The sequence below is a fragment of the Pongo abelii genome, chromosome 4 (assembly GCF_028885655.2).
Source record: "Pongo abelii isolate AG06213 chromosome 4, NHGRI_mPonAbe1-v2.0_pri, whole genome shotgun sequence".
Taxonomy (NCBI): domain Eukaryota; kingdom Metazoa; phylum Chordata; class Mammalia; order Primates; family Hominidae; genus Pongo; species Pongo abelii.
In genome coordinates this window covers 141,458,471-141,470,771 of record NC_071989.2, presented here as the reverse complement: position 1 = coordinate 141,470,771, position 12,301 = coordinate 141,458,471, and the positions used below count along the sequence as shown (strand labels likewise).

Below are 12,301 nucleotides of genomic sequence, written 5' to 3'. Positions count from 1 at the left end.
GTAGAGACGGGATTTCACCTTGGTCTCAATCTCCTGACTTCGTGATCCGCCCACCTCGGCCTCCGAAAGTGCTGGGATTACAGGCATGAGCCACTGCGCTTGGGAGCTGAGGCAGGAGAATGGCGTGAACCTGGGAGGCGGAGCCTGCAGTGAGCCGAGGTCACGCCACTGCACTCCAGCCTGGGCAACAAAGCAAGGCTCCGTCTCAAAAAAAAAAAAAAATCAGATGCTTTAAATACAAAACCAGATGCTTTGGCTAGGCATGGTGGCTCACACCTATAATTCCAGCACTTTGGGAGGCCAAGGCATGCAGATCACTTGAAGTCAGGAGTTCAAACCAGCCTGGCCAACATGGTGAAACCCTGTCTCTACTAAAAATACAAAAATTAGCTGGGCATGGTGGCACACGCCTGTAATCCCAGCTACTCTGGAGGCTGAAGCATGAGAATCCCCTGAACCCAGGAGGCAGAGGTTGCAGTGAGCGGAGACTGTGCCACTGCACTCCAGCCTGGGCAACGGAGCAAGACTGTGTATTAAAAAATAAATAGATAGATAAATAATAAAATAATAAAATAATATATCAAAATATAAAAAATAACCCACCAGATGCTTTGCTTTTATCAAGAATCCAAACTACATAAACAGAAACAGCCCTGCCCCAACTGCATTCCCTGTGCCTTTAGGGCAGGTACTAAGTCTTGCAGTCATTTTATCTCTTGACACCAAGAATGCACTAAACATCCAATTCAGTGAAGCATTACAAACCTAAACTCAATTTTCAGAAAAATCATTTTGTTATTACAAAGTTCTAAAAGTGAGAATGATAATGAGCCTAAGTCATAAAGGGTTTAGTTCATCAAACATCATTTTCAGTCTGTCTTTACTTGAGAATTCCTCCCAAATTTGAGCTCCTCAGAGGAAGCTTCAACTAGGGTTCTGGATACCTCTGCTCTCAAGAGTCACTTACTTTTAATTCAGCCAACTTATCAACATAAACTTGCTTTGGCTGGTCTTCTCCATCCTCATACAACCAATTTTCAGTATCTTCCAGTTTCAAAGTAAAACTGTTACGATCCTAATGATAAAGAAAATATTATAATTAGGTCAATCAAAAATTACATCCCCAATACAGTCAGAGGCATAGAATATAATGATGTATCTGAGATTTGCTTTAAAATACAGAGGGCAGCCAGGCGCAGCGGCTCACACTTGTAATCCTAGCACTTTGGGAGGCTGAGGCAGGTGGATCACCTGAGGTCAGGAGTTCGAGAACAGCCTGGCCAACATGGTGAAACCCCGTCTCCACTAAAAATACAAAAAAAATTACCCGGGCGTGATGGCAGACACCTGTAATCCCAGCTACTAGAAAGGCTGAAGCAGGGGAACTGCTTGAACTCAGGAGGTGGAGGTTGCAGTGACCCAAGATGGGGCCACTGCACTCCAGCCTGGACAACAGAGCAAGACTCCATTTCAAAAAAAAATAAGGTAAGATACAGGGGGAGTAAGGAGATGGGAGATACAGAAAACAAGGATGGCAAATGTTGGTCTACTTGATAGGTATGGGGAGTTTTATTATATTATTCTCCCTCCCGTGGAGGGCTTTTGGTAAGTTAAAAAATTTCAGAACGAAAAACTGCATGTAAAAGCAAGTGCGGCCGGGAACAGTGGCTCACGCCTGTAATCCCAGCACTTTGGGAGGCTGAAGCGGGTGGATCACCTGAGGTAAGGACAAACTAGCCTGGCCAACATGGTGAAACCCCGTCTCTACTAAAAATACAAAAATTAGCCAGGCATGGTGGAGCATGCCTGTAGTCCCAGTTGCTAGGGAGGCTGAGGCAGGAGAATCGCTTGAACCAGGGAGGCGGAGGTTGCAGTGAGCCAAGATCGTACCACTGTACTCCAGCCTGGGCAATAAGACTGAAACTCCATCTCAAAAAAATAAAAAAATAAAAACAACTAAGTACCCATCAACCAATGAATAAATAAAGAAAACGTGGTAGGCCAGGCACGGTGGCTCACGCCTGTAATCCCAGCACTCTGGGAGGCCGAGGCAGGTGGATCATGAAGTCAGGAGATCAAGACCATCCCGGCTAATACGGTGAAACCCCGTCTCTACTAAAAAAAATTCAAATAAAAAAAATTAGCCAGCCGTGGTAGCAGGCACCTGTACTCCCAGCTACTCAGGAGGCTGAGGCAGGAGAATGGCGTGAACCTGAGAGGCAGAGCTTGCAGTGAGCCAAGATCGCGTCACCACACTCCAGCCCGGGTGACAGAGCGAGACTCCATCTCAAAAAAATAAAAATAAAAAATAAAAATAAAATAAAGAAAACGTGGTATATACACACACACCATGGAATACTACTGAGTCATAAAAAGTAGCAAAATAATGTCTTTTGCAGCAACTGGATGGAGCTGGAAGCCATTATTCTAAGTAAAGTAACTTGGGAATGGAAAACCAAATACTGCTATGTTTTCACTTATAAGTAGGAGCTAAGCTATGGAGCATACACAGTTAATATAATGGACTTTGGAGACTCAGAAGCGGGAAGACAGAAGTGGGGTGTGGGATAAAAAAACTACCATCTTAGGTATGATGTACAGGACGTGGATGACAGGTGCACCAAAATCTCAGAATTCACCACTATATAATTCATCCATGTAACCAAAAACCACCTGTACCCAAGAGCTATTCAAATTTTTTTTAAAAAAACTAAAAATTGTGAGTTACAATAAATGGGAAAAAGTGAGCTTTAACAATTTAAAGAAAAATACATGCCGGGCGCGGTGGCTCACGCCTGTAATCCCAGCACTTTGGGAGGCCAAGGCGGACGGATCACCTGAGGTCAGGAGTTAGAGACCAGCCTGATCAACATGGAGAAATCCCATCTCTACTAAAAATACAAAAATTAGCCAGGCGTGGTAGCACATGCCTGTAATCCCAGCTATTCGGGAGGCTGGGGGAGGAGAACTGCTTGAACCTGGGAGGCGGAGGCTGCGGTGAGCCGAGATCACACCATTGCACTCCGGCCTGGGCAACAAGAGCAAAACTCTGTCTCAAAAAAAAAAAAAAGAAAGAAAGAAAAGAAAAATACAAGATAAATAACAATATTCGAACATGTCAAAAGTGATTTGTGAACGTGATGCACAAAGACCAAACCTTACAAAACACTGTACTAATAGAGAAATACAGAAAAAAATATAAAATTTTGCCCCCCCCAAAAAAACTCCATTTTTAATAATTCTACCATACACATTTAGCTGCACACTTCCCTTCTAACCCACTTAAAGATGTTCACGGAAGACACACAGTAGTTAGGCATGTTGTGGCAGACTTACATCTTCACTCACAAACTTCTCATATTCACCACTAAGCTTGTCTCTCATTTCATACACATATTCCTCCACTGCGTTCTTAGCATCATTCCGCTCCTTCTCCAGTTTATCCTGCATGATCATCTTACCCTGAGAATAAATATTATGTATAAATTAGACATTAGGACAACTAATTTCTTCTTAAATACCAATATAATTATAAAAGTAGAGACTCTTTCTTCCCCACATCCTTTTAGTTCTGCAAGTCACATAACAAAGGGAAGTGGGAAGACTAATCTTTGACAGACTTTGAATATCAAAAAGAGTTTTGTGGGTGGGATTAAAAAAAGAACAATAGAAATATCAAGGTGTAGACACTCAAAAGCAAAATTAAAGAATTTAAGACGAGAAATTTAAAAAACTATTGGTTCAATGTTACTAAGTGATATCCTCTGCTGTATTATTATGAGATAAGAAAAATCAAATTCATTCACGCAGTATAAATGCTGAAGTTTCTAGAAGACAAATTATTCTAAGATCCAGTGGAAACCTGGTAAGAAACCTCATAGACAAAAATTAATTCAATTAATGTGCTCACAAATCCCAAACCTTGCATCACTCAGTAAGAGTTACTATATTTACATACTGACTGGCAACGGAAAGGAATAAGCAAAATACTGCCACCATTAATGCCATACGATTTCTCCTACTGAATAACTTCCATGACCACCAACCTCAAATATCCCAATCTCTAGTGAACAAATATACCCACATATTCAAAAATGAACAATACCTCCCCTACAACAAAGACATTATATGTCAAAATTTTCATAACAGAGCTTCTAGCAATACAGACATCTTAGTACTACCGTAAAAGAATTGACATAACATGGGATCTATTGCTTCAACTTGCCCTTACAATACCACACAAAAGTCTAAATTATTTTCTCTAAGTCCAAACAATCAAAAATGCATGAAGTCACTGGACACAGAGTCTGAATACTATGGTAACATTAATTTGTTAGCTCATTGTTCCAATAGACTTTAAATAACAACCTCATTTTCAATGTACAAGTTGAGCATCTCTCTGTCTATCTGCCATAATAGCTGATTCTCGATTGGCAGGTCCACGGTACTGGTCTTCACTTTTGCCTTCTTGGCTTGGGGTGGTTGGTCCATCTTTTTATCCTTGGATCCAGCTTGAGAGGTCTAAAACAATAGAAATCATTAAGAACAAACACATACACAGACTACCTTAAACTTCAAAATGAGTCATGTTTGAACAACTGTTTTTGCTTTTTTTTACTTCGTTCTCTTTTGATGATGATCTAAGTAACTTAGGACTACCATAACATCTAGAAAATAAAAAATAAGTAAATACGATGAGGTATCTAGAGCAGTCAAATTCATAAAAATGGAAGCAGAATAGTGGCTGTCAGGGGATGGGGGAGGGGAATAATGGAAAGTTATTTAATGGGTATGAGTTTCAGTTTTTCAAGATAAAGTTCTGAAGACTGGTTACACCACAATGTCTACATATTTAACACTACTGAACGGTACACTTAAAAGCAGTTAAGATGGTAAATTTTATAAAATACATATCTCCTACAACCCCATATCAATATATAATCACTATTAAAAATTTTTCTACCTTTATTTAAACATATAGACATTCAAATGAAGTTAGTGAGGAGGAAGGTATGAAATATTTATGGATCAGTAACATGCTGGTAATTTTATTTCTATCATGTCTGTAACTATTTACATTCTCACAAGGAAAAAACTCATTCTACTGCACCCTGTCCACAAATGAGAATTCATTTAACATCATCTGACTGTTATTTAGTATGAGTTTCTTTTAACCTTTTTCAGACACTTACAAGCCATACTTAACTATTTCCTCAAACTGCCTAGTAATATTTTATCCACTGTTCTCTTAGGATTGCAGTGTTTCTTTCCCCTACAAACAACTGACTCTTCTAGTTTTTTTGTTTGTTTTTTTGAGATGGAGTCTCGCTCTGTAGCCCAGGCTGGAGTGCAATGGCACCATCTGAGCTCACTGCAACCTCTGCCTCTCGGGTTCAAGAGATTCTCCTGCCTCAGCCTCCTGAGTAGCTGGGATTACAGGCACCTGCCACTATGCCCAGCTAATTTTTGTATTTTTAGTAGAGATCGGGTTTCACCATGTTGGCTAGGCTGGTCTCGAACTCCTGACCTTAGGTGATCCGCCGCCTCAGCCTCCCAAAGTGCTGGATTACAGGTGTGAGCCACAGCGACTCCTCTAGTTTTTTCTAACTGTATTATTTGTCTATATATAAGTTTTGACTGTCAAATCTATCCATCTTTTCCTTTGAGATTACTTATGTTGCTTTCATACTCTGAAAGCCCTTCCTCATCCACAGATTAGAAAAATATTCACTTCAAGCTTTTTCAACTTTCAACTTTAGAATTCATCTGGAATTCAATTTGTTCTATGATAAAGCAAAATCTTAATGTCAATTCCCACCTCCTATCAAACTAACTTAAGTCGGCTGCTGAAATTTATCTATCATTTCTATTTCATTTGCCTTTAGAAGCAATACTATGCAAAAGGCACTTTAGTTTCTGAGCCATCCCAAGGAAGCCTAGATAAATAATACCTCTAAAACCACCCCCCCACAGCTCAAGGGCATTGGGGAAGCAGCCATCACTTCTCCCTTCTCTTCACCCACCTTCCACAAACATACAGGAGAACAAGTCCTTGTCTCTGCCACTGCTGCCCCCATCTCACCCAACAACATAAAGGGTCTTCCATCTTGAAAAAGGCCTGACCCAACTAAAGAATCTGTAAGCACCATTTCCTGTCCATTTTCTTTTTTAATATTACTTGCACAGCTAAAGAAAAGCAATTAAATTTTGTTAATTGACATGAAAATATGTAACAGACTTAAGCCACTTTAAGGTTCTGTCCAACTTTTTTAAATGCCACTTTTAAATTAGAAATTTTTAAAAATTAGAAACTTTTTAAAATTAGAAACTCCTAAGATGGTGAGATTATACATTGTAATTTTATAAATAAAAGATATTTTCAATGATAAAAAAATTTAAACATGACAACTCAAAATTAAAGAATAGGTTGTAAAGGATTCAAAAATGTTACTACTCTTTTTGAAATAAATACATTATTTACATTATTCACAAAATATATTTAAATCCATTATTCCATTATTTAAAATAACTTTTTAAGATGGAGTCTTGCTCTGTCGCCCAGATTGGAGTGCAGTGGCACAATCTCAGCTCACATAACCTCTATCTCCCAGGTTCAAGCAATTCTCATGCCTCAGCCTCCTGGGTGGCTGGGGCTACCGGCATGTACCACCCCAATGGGATAAATTTTGTATTTTTAGTAGAGACGGGGTTTCACCATGTTGACCAGGCTGGTCTCACTCCTGACCCCAAGTGATCCACCCGCCTCAGCCTCTCAAAGTGCTGGGATTACAAGCATGAACCACCGAACCAGGCCCCACGCCTTTTTACTAAAAGTTGTTATTTTGGCTGGGCGCAGTGGCTCATGCCTGTAATCCCAGGGTGCCGAAGTGGGAGGATCACTTGAGGTCAGGAGTTCGACGCCAGCCTGGCCAACATGGAGAAACCCTGTCTCTACTAAAAATACAAACATTATCCAGGCGTGATGGTGCACGCCTGTAGTCCCACCTACCCAGGAGGCTGAGGCATAAGAATCGCTTGAACCCAGAAGGCGGGGGCTGCAGTGAGCCGAGATCATGCCACTGTACTCCAGCCCGGGCGACAGAGCTAGAGTCCATCTCAAAAAAATAAAAAGATTAAAAAGTAAAAGGCATGGATCATTGATGATTTTGAAAATTTTTTCAGTTTCATTATTGTTTATCAGTAATGACTTAAATTATGGGTAGAAAGACTTAGTATAAGCCATTCAGAAACTAGCATAAACAAATCACTAGCCTAGTAAAACTAGGATCCCTGAGTGCTTTCTTCTCATGTATCAACCAGGAGAGAGTTTAAAGGCCATCTTGCAAATAGCACACTACAAATCACTACAAAATCTTCCTAAAAAAATTGTTCAAATAAATTAAGAGTTTCTAGTATAACTATCTTTCAAGACACTGCCCCTCAGCCAAAACCATGTACTTTAAAAAGACTGCAGTGCATACTCTAAAACACAACTCAGCCAGGCGTGGTGGCTCACGCCTGTAATACCAGCACTTTGGGAGGACAAGGCAGGTGGATCACCTGAGGTCAGAAGTTCGAGATCTGCCTAGCCAACATAGTGAAACCCTATCTCTGCTAAAAAATACAAAAATAAAAAATAGCTGCCATGGTGGTGGGCGTCTGCAATCCCAGCTACTCAGCAGGTTGAGGTAGGAGAATCACTTGAATCCGGGAGGTGGAGGATGCAGCGAGCCGAGATCATGTCATTGCACTCCAGCCTGGGCAACAGAGTGACACTCTGCCTCAAAAAAAAAAAAAAAAAAAAAAAAAAAAAACACACAACGCATACCTCCATTTCTTCAGACTCTGCCTTATTTTCTGCTGGTGTCTGCTGCTGTTGCTCTTCAACATGTGGTTCCTCCTGGTCCACTTGCATCTTCTGAAAAACAGGTCAAATTAAATCCTGCAATTAGGAAGACTAAACAACCTTCATTACACATTGACAAAGTCACATGGTTATGTAATTCCTGCTGAATTACCAGCAATCAGAAGACCTATGCTAAAATTCCAGGTAGGCGACATTACCTAGGACACAGAAGTTTTCCACTCTGGATCTTAGTTAATACATCTGTACAATGAGGATAACACTTGCCCTGCCCTACCTTTACATACACAAGAATAACTGTGGAACTGCTTTGTACACCATTAAGTACTCACAGTTCACAATGTGGCATCATTTAATACAATCTACAAAATACAACCTGAAGAGAGCATAAGCTTCTCCAGGCTTCCTCAAAGGTATTTTCTCTCAAAAGTTCCAACTTTTTCAAATAGCTCCTAAGTCAGCCTCTCTTCATCCTCAAAAGTATGACCACTGCATGTGCTAGGGGAGGTGAACACGTTAAAATTACAAAGCCTAAAAATAACAATGAAAGAAGGTTTGTGGAGAGCCTGAACCAGTGGCTTCTCAATGCCTGCAACATATTAGAATGACCTGAGAGGCTTTTAAAACTACTGCTACCTGGGTCTCAGCCCAGACCAACTCCAATAAAATCTGTGGGGATGAAACCCAAGCATTTGTAGTTTTGTTTTCCTCGAGGCAGGGTCACACTCTGACACACAGGCTGGAGTGCAGTGGCGCAAACAGGACTCACTGCAGCCTTGACGTCCTAGGCTCACACAATCCTCCTGCCTCAGCCTCCCATGTAGGTGGGACCACAGGTGTGTGCCACCACACCTGGCTAGTTTTTTTTTTTTTTTTACTTTTTGTAGAGATGAGGGTCTCACTTTGTTGCCCAGGCTGGCCTCAAACTTCTGGGCTCAAGCAATCTTCCTGCCTCAGCCTCCCAAAGTGCTGGAATCATAGGTAATTTGTAGTTTTATAAAGCTTTGATTCTGATGCACAATGAAGACCCAGTGCATAATTCCAACAAATGAGTGTACAATCTATTCTACTTTTGAAAATAATTAACTGAGACTCAGAGCACTCTTCAATAACCAGAATCAAGAATAACTCAAGTTGAGAAGTGTATGATCTGAAAGGAGAAATCAACTTGTGTTCCACTTCTATACAAATTCTGCATAAAAATCTACTGCTGGTTCACTTATATTGGGGGAAGGGCAAACATACAAACCCACTCTCACTCAGCAGCTCTGTCACAATGCTCCTGCCTTGCCACCAAGTCTACTTGCTATAATTTCTAGACAAGTCACCTCTGGGCCATCACAAATGGTATACAATGTCTAGATTACCTCTTCCTCCTTTGCATTCTGATCTGTTTCCATTGGCTCCTCATTTTCCTCAGACTTGTGAACCTCCACTAAAGATGCACTGGACACACTGAAAATGCCATGGACATTTACTCGAACTTTGACTTTCACTTTTGAACTGGAGCCATCAGATTGAGGAGTGACTTTCTGAACTGAAAACTGAGCTAGGGACATACAAGAGACAAAAGAACACATAACCTAAGAGGATGAATTCAAGCATGAATATATGCCTACACTGCTAGATTATGTCTACTTTCAATGATAGCTCAGTAACATGATGCTTAAAATAAGCAAAATTGGTCCTTTTAGAATCTTAATAAATCATCAGATTTCTCTTTCTTCTTTCACAGTCTCTTATTATCCTGCCCCAATTAAGAACTCAAATATCTCCCGATTCTTTCCTTTCTTCCAATTTCTTATTTCTATTTATCTTTATATGCTACTTTCAGATTAATTCCTAAAACAGATTTGTCACATTCTCTACTCAAAAAACAAAACAGAAAAAAAAAAAGATTCCACTCTGCTTGTCGTTTATCAGTAAATTGCCATTTCTAGATCCAGTTACTGTACAAGGTTTTTATTTACATTTTCTTCATTCCCAGAACTCTGCAAAGTATGAATTATCATTGTTATTCCTGGTTTTACAGATTTACAGATGGGGAAAAAAGAATAGGTTAACTTTCCACAGCTTCTAAATGCCATTCAGGATACTCCTAATTCTTTACCCATATATTGTAGGTCTTTATAGTATAACTAGTTTCTACCTCTTCTCAACTAGTATTATTTCCAGATAAGAGTTTCCCAGAGTCTATAACTACTCTAGATAACACGGTTCTGAGACCTAGGATGTTTTGATATTGTATCACCATCTCCTAATGATTTTCTGTATACATTTTTTTTTTTTTTTTTTTTTTTGAGACAGAGTCTCACTCTGTCACCCAGGCTGGAGTGCAGTGGCGTGATCTCAGCTCACTGCAAGCTCTGCCTACCGGGTTCACGCCAGTCTCCTGCCTCAGCCTCCCAAGTAGCTGGGACTACAGGCGCCCGCCACCATGCCTGGCTAATTTTTTTTTGTATTTTTTTTAGTAGAGACGGGGTTTCACCGTGTTAGCCAGGATGGTCTTGATCTCCTGACCTGCCCGCCTCGGCCTCCCAAAGTGCTGGGATTACAGGCGTGAGCCACTGCACCTGGCGATTTTCTGTATACATCTTATAACTGTATGTTAGGGTCCAAATTGAATTTCGTTAACTCCTTATAGTATACAGCACCACCTTATATGTAAGTTGTAATTACAATGGGTGCTAACCAAGAAAAACTGCCAATACAACAGGAGATCCAATTAAATAATAGCCATTTGGCTGGTTCTAAACCTGCTAATGAGACTGGAAGAGGTTTTCTGTTGCAATCTAAAGCCCCTAAATTTCAGAATACCGTACTTGTTCTTTCTACTATGCCAACTCTCCAAGTAGATAAGCTTTTCTTTTTTTTTTTTTTTTTTTAAATGGAGACAGGGTCCCACTATGTTGCCCAGGCTGATCTCGAACTCTTCGGCTCAAGTGATCCTCCCACCTTAGCCTTCCAAAGTGTTGGGATTACAGTTGTGAGCCACTGTGCTTTTTTTTTTTTTTTTTTTTAATTCCCAACTCTTTACTTACCTATAGCAGGATCTGGATAGGGCAAATCCTGAGGAGAGCTGTAGTAGGCCTCAAGAGTGAAAGGTTCCTTTCTATAAAATGTAAGGACTTTAGAGAAAGGAGCAGCATGATTTTTGGAAAAGACTTCACAGTCACTGAATGGAGGAAAAAGACAAAAACACAAATTCAGGATATTCCTAACACTTTCACCCATGTGTTCTAGGTTTGTAATTATTGCACAGTGTTAGTTTCTCTCTCTTTTCAATTGGTATTATTTCCAGATTATAGGAGTTCCCAAGAATCTTTATATATAAAGTCAGTAAAAAAGGAATATATGTCAATCTGCACATAAAAGGCACCAATGATTTCAGCAGAATCAAGTGTGAGAAACTAATTAAGGACACAAATTTATTCTGACTAAAACAAATGACCACTTTCCTTCATGCACTATGATAAAATGTTACAGATTTATGTAAACTGAAATGAAAAGCAACATATTACTCAGATCTAATAGTCAATTAACTTTAGGTATGTAAATGATTAATAAACATGATACCTTGACCCTTCTTCAGCTGGAGAATTCCATCTCAGAGATATTGGATATGGTACTACATCAGTGATAGAAAATTCTCTGACTTTGAAAGCAGGCGATAAGATGGCACACTAGAATAATAATTTTCAAAAATTCCATTTAACAAGTATAAACATTATAAACTGATAATATCACTAAACCTACAAATTACTTCAGAAAATCAATGGTCTTTTTAAAATATTTATATTAGTAATTTAATGGTGTCTGAACAGTTTTACAAACTTTTATCATGTCAATTACCTATATAATCTAGCTATTCCTTATCTTTCTATTAACCCCAACCCTTATTTAGTTGATGTACACTATTTAATATAGACATACATAACAGGCCAAACTTCTAGTCATACTTCAGGCTCAGAGTTACCTATGTTTCTAGTCAATTAATTCATCTTATGTGCTACAGAGTACAATTACTTTTAGGAACATCACCTCTATTTTAAAACAAAGGTTTTGGAATCTCAACACCTTGAAATCACCCTGAGCTAACCCCAGGTTATTAGATACATAAACCACTGCCATCTTGTTACAATGATTTATAAATGGTTACCTATAAAAGAAAGAATATTCACCTGCAATGCACAGCCTCGAGTGACAGCTTCATCAGCATTTAATGTTGTACTAAGTTCTTTACCAAAAAATTTGCTGATCTTCTCTTTTACCGCAGGGATTCGTGTAGCACCACCAACTATCTCCACTGCATAAATATCTTCTTTCTTTAACTCTATTTTTAAAAAATTAGACAGATTTTTTTAATGAAATGAAAGAACAATAATCGTACCATGATGAAATAACTCAGATGTATAACAAAACTCCTCCACTCCCTCA

At 39.4% G+C, this 12,301-nt stretch overlaps 1 protein-coding gene across 2 annotated transcripts in view; it reads right to left on the bottom strand.

Annotated features, from left to right (window-relative positions):
* HSPA4 (heat shock protein family A (Hsp70) member 4) overlaps nt 1-12,301 on the bottom strand; it is a 54,425-nt gene that overhangs the window by 5,816 nt on the left and 36,308 nt on the right. For both annotated transcript variants that reach the window (NM_001131557.1, XM_063723859.1), the window contains 8 exon segments: nt 968-1,075; nt 3,337-3,462; nt 4,369-4,521; nt 7,829-7,918; nt 9,232-9,413; nt 10,906-11,039; nt 11,441-11,547; nt 12,046-12,197. In NM_001131557.1, the coding sequence (NP_001125029.1) occupies nt 968-1,075; nt 3,337-3,462; nt 4,369-4,521; nt 7,829-7,918; nt 9,232-9,413; nt 10,906-11,039; nt 11,441-11,547; nt 12,046-12,197 (1,052 nt within the window).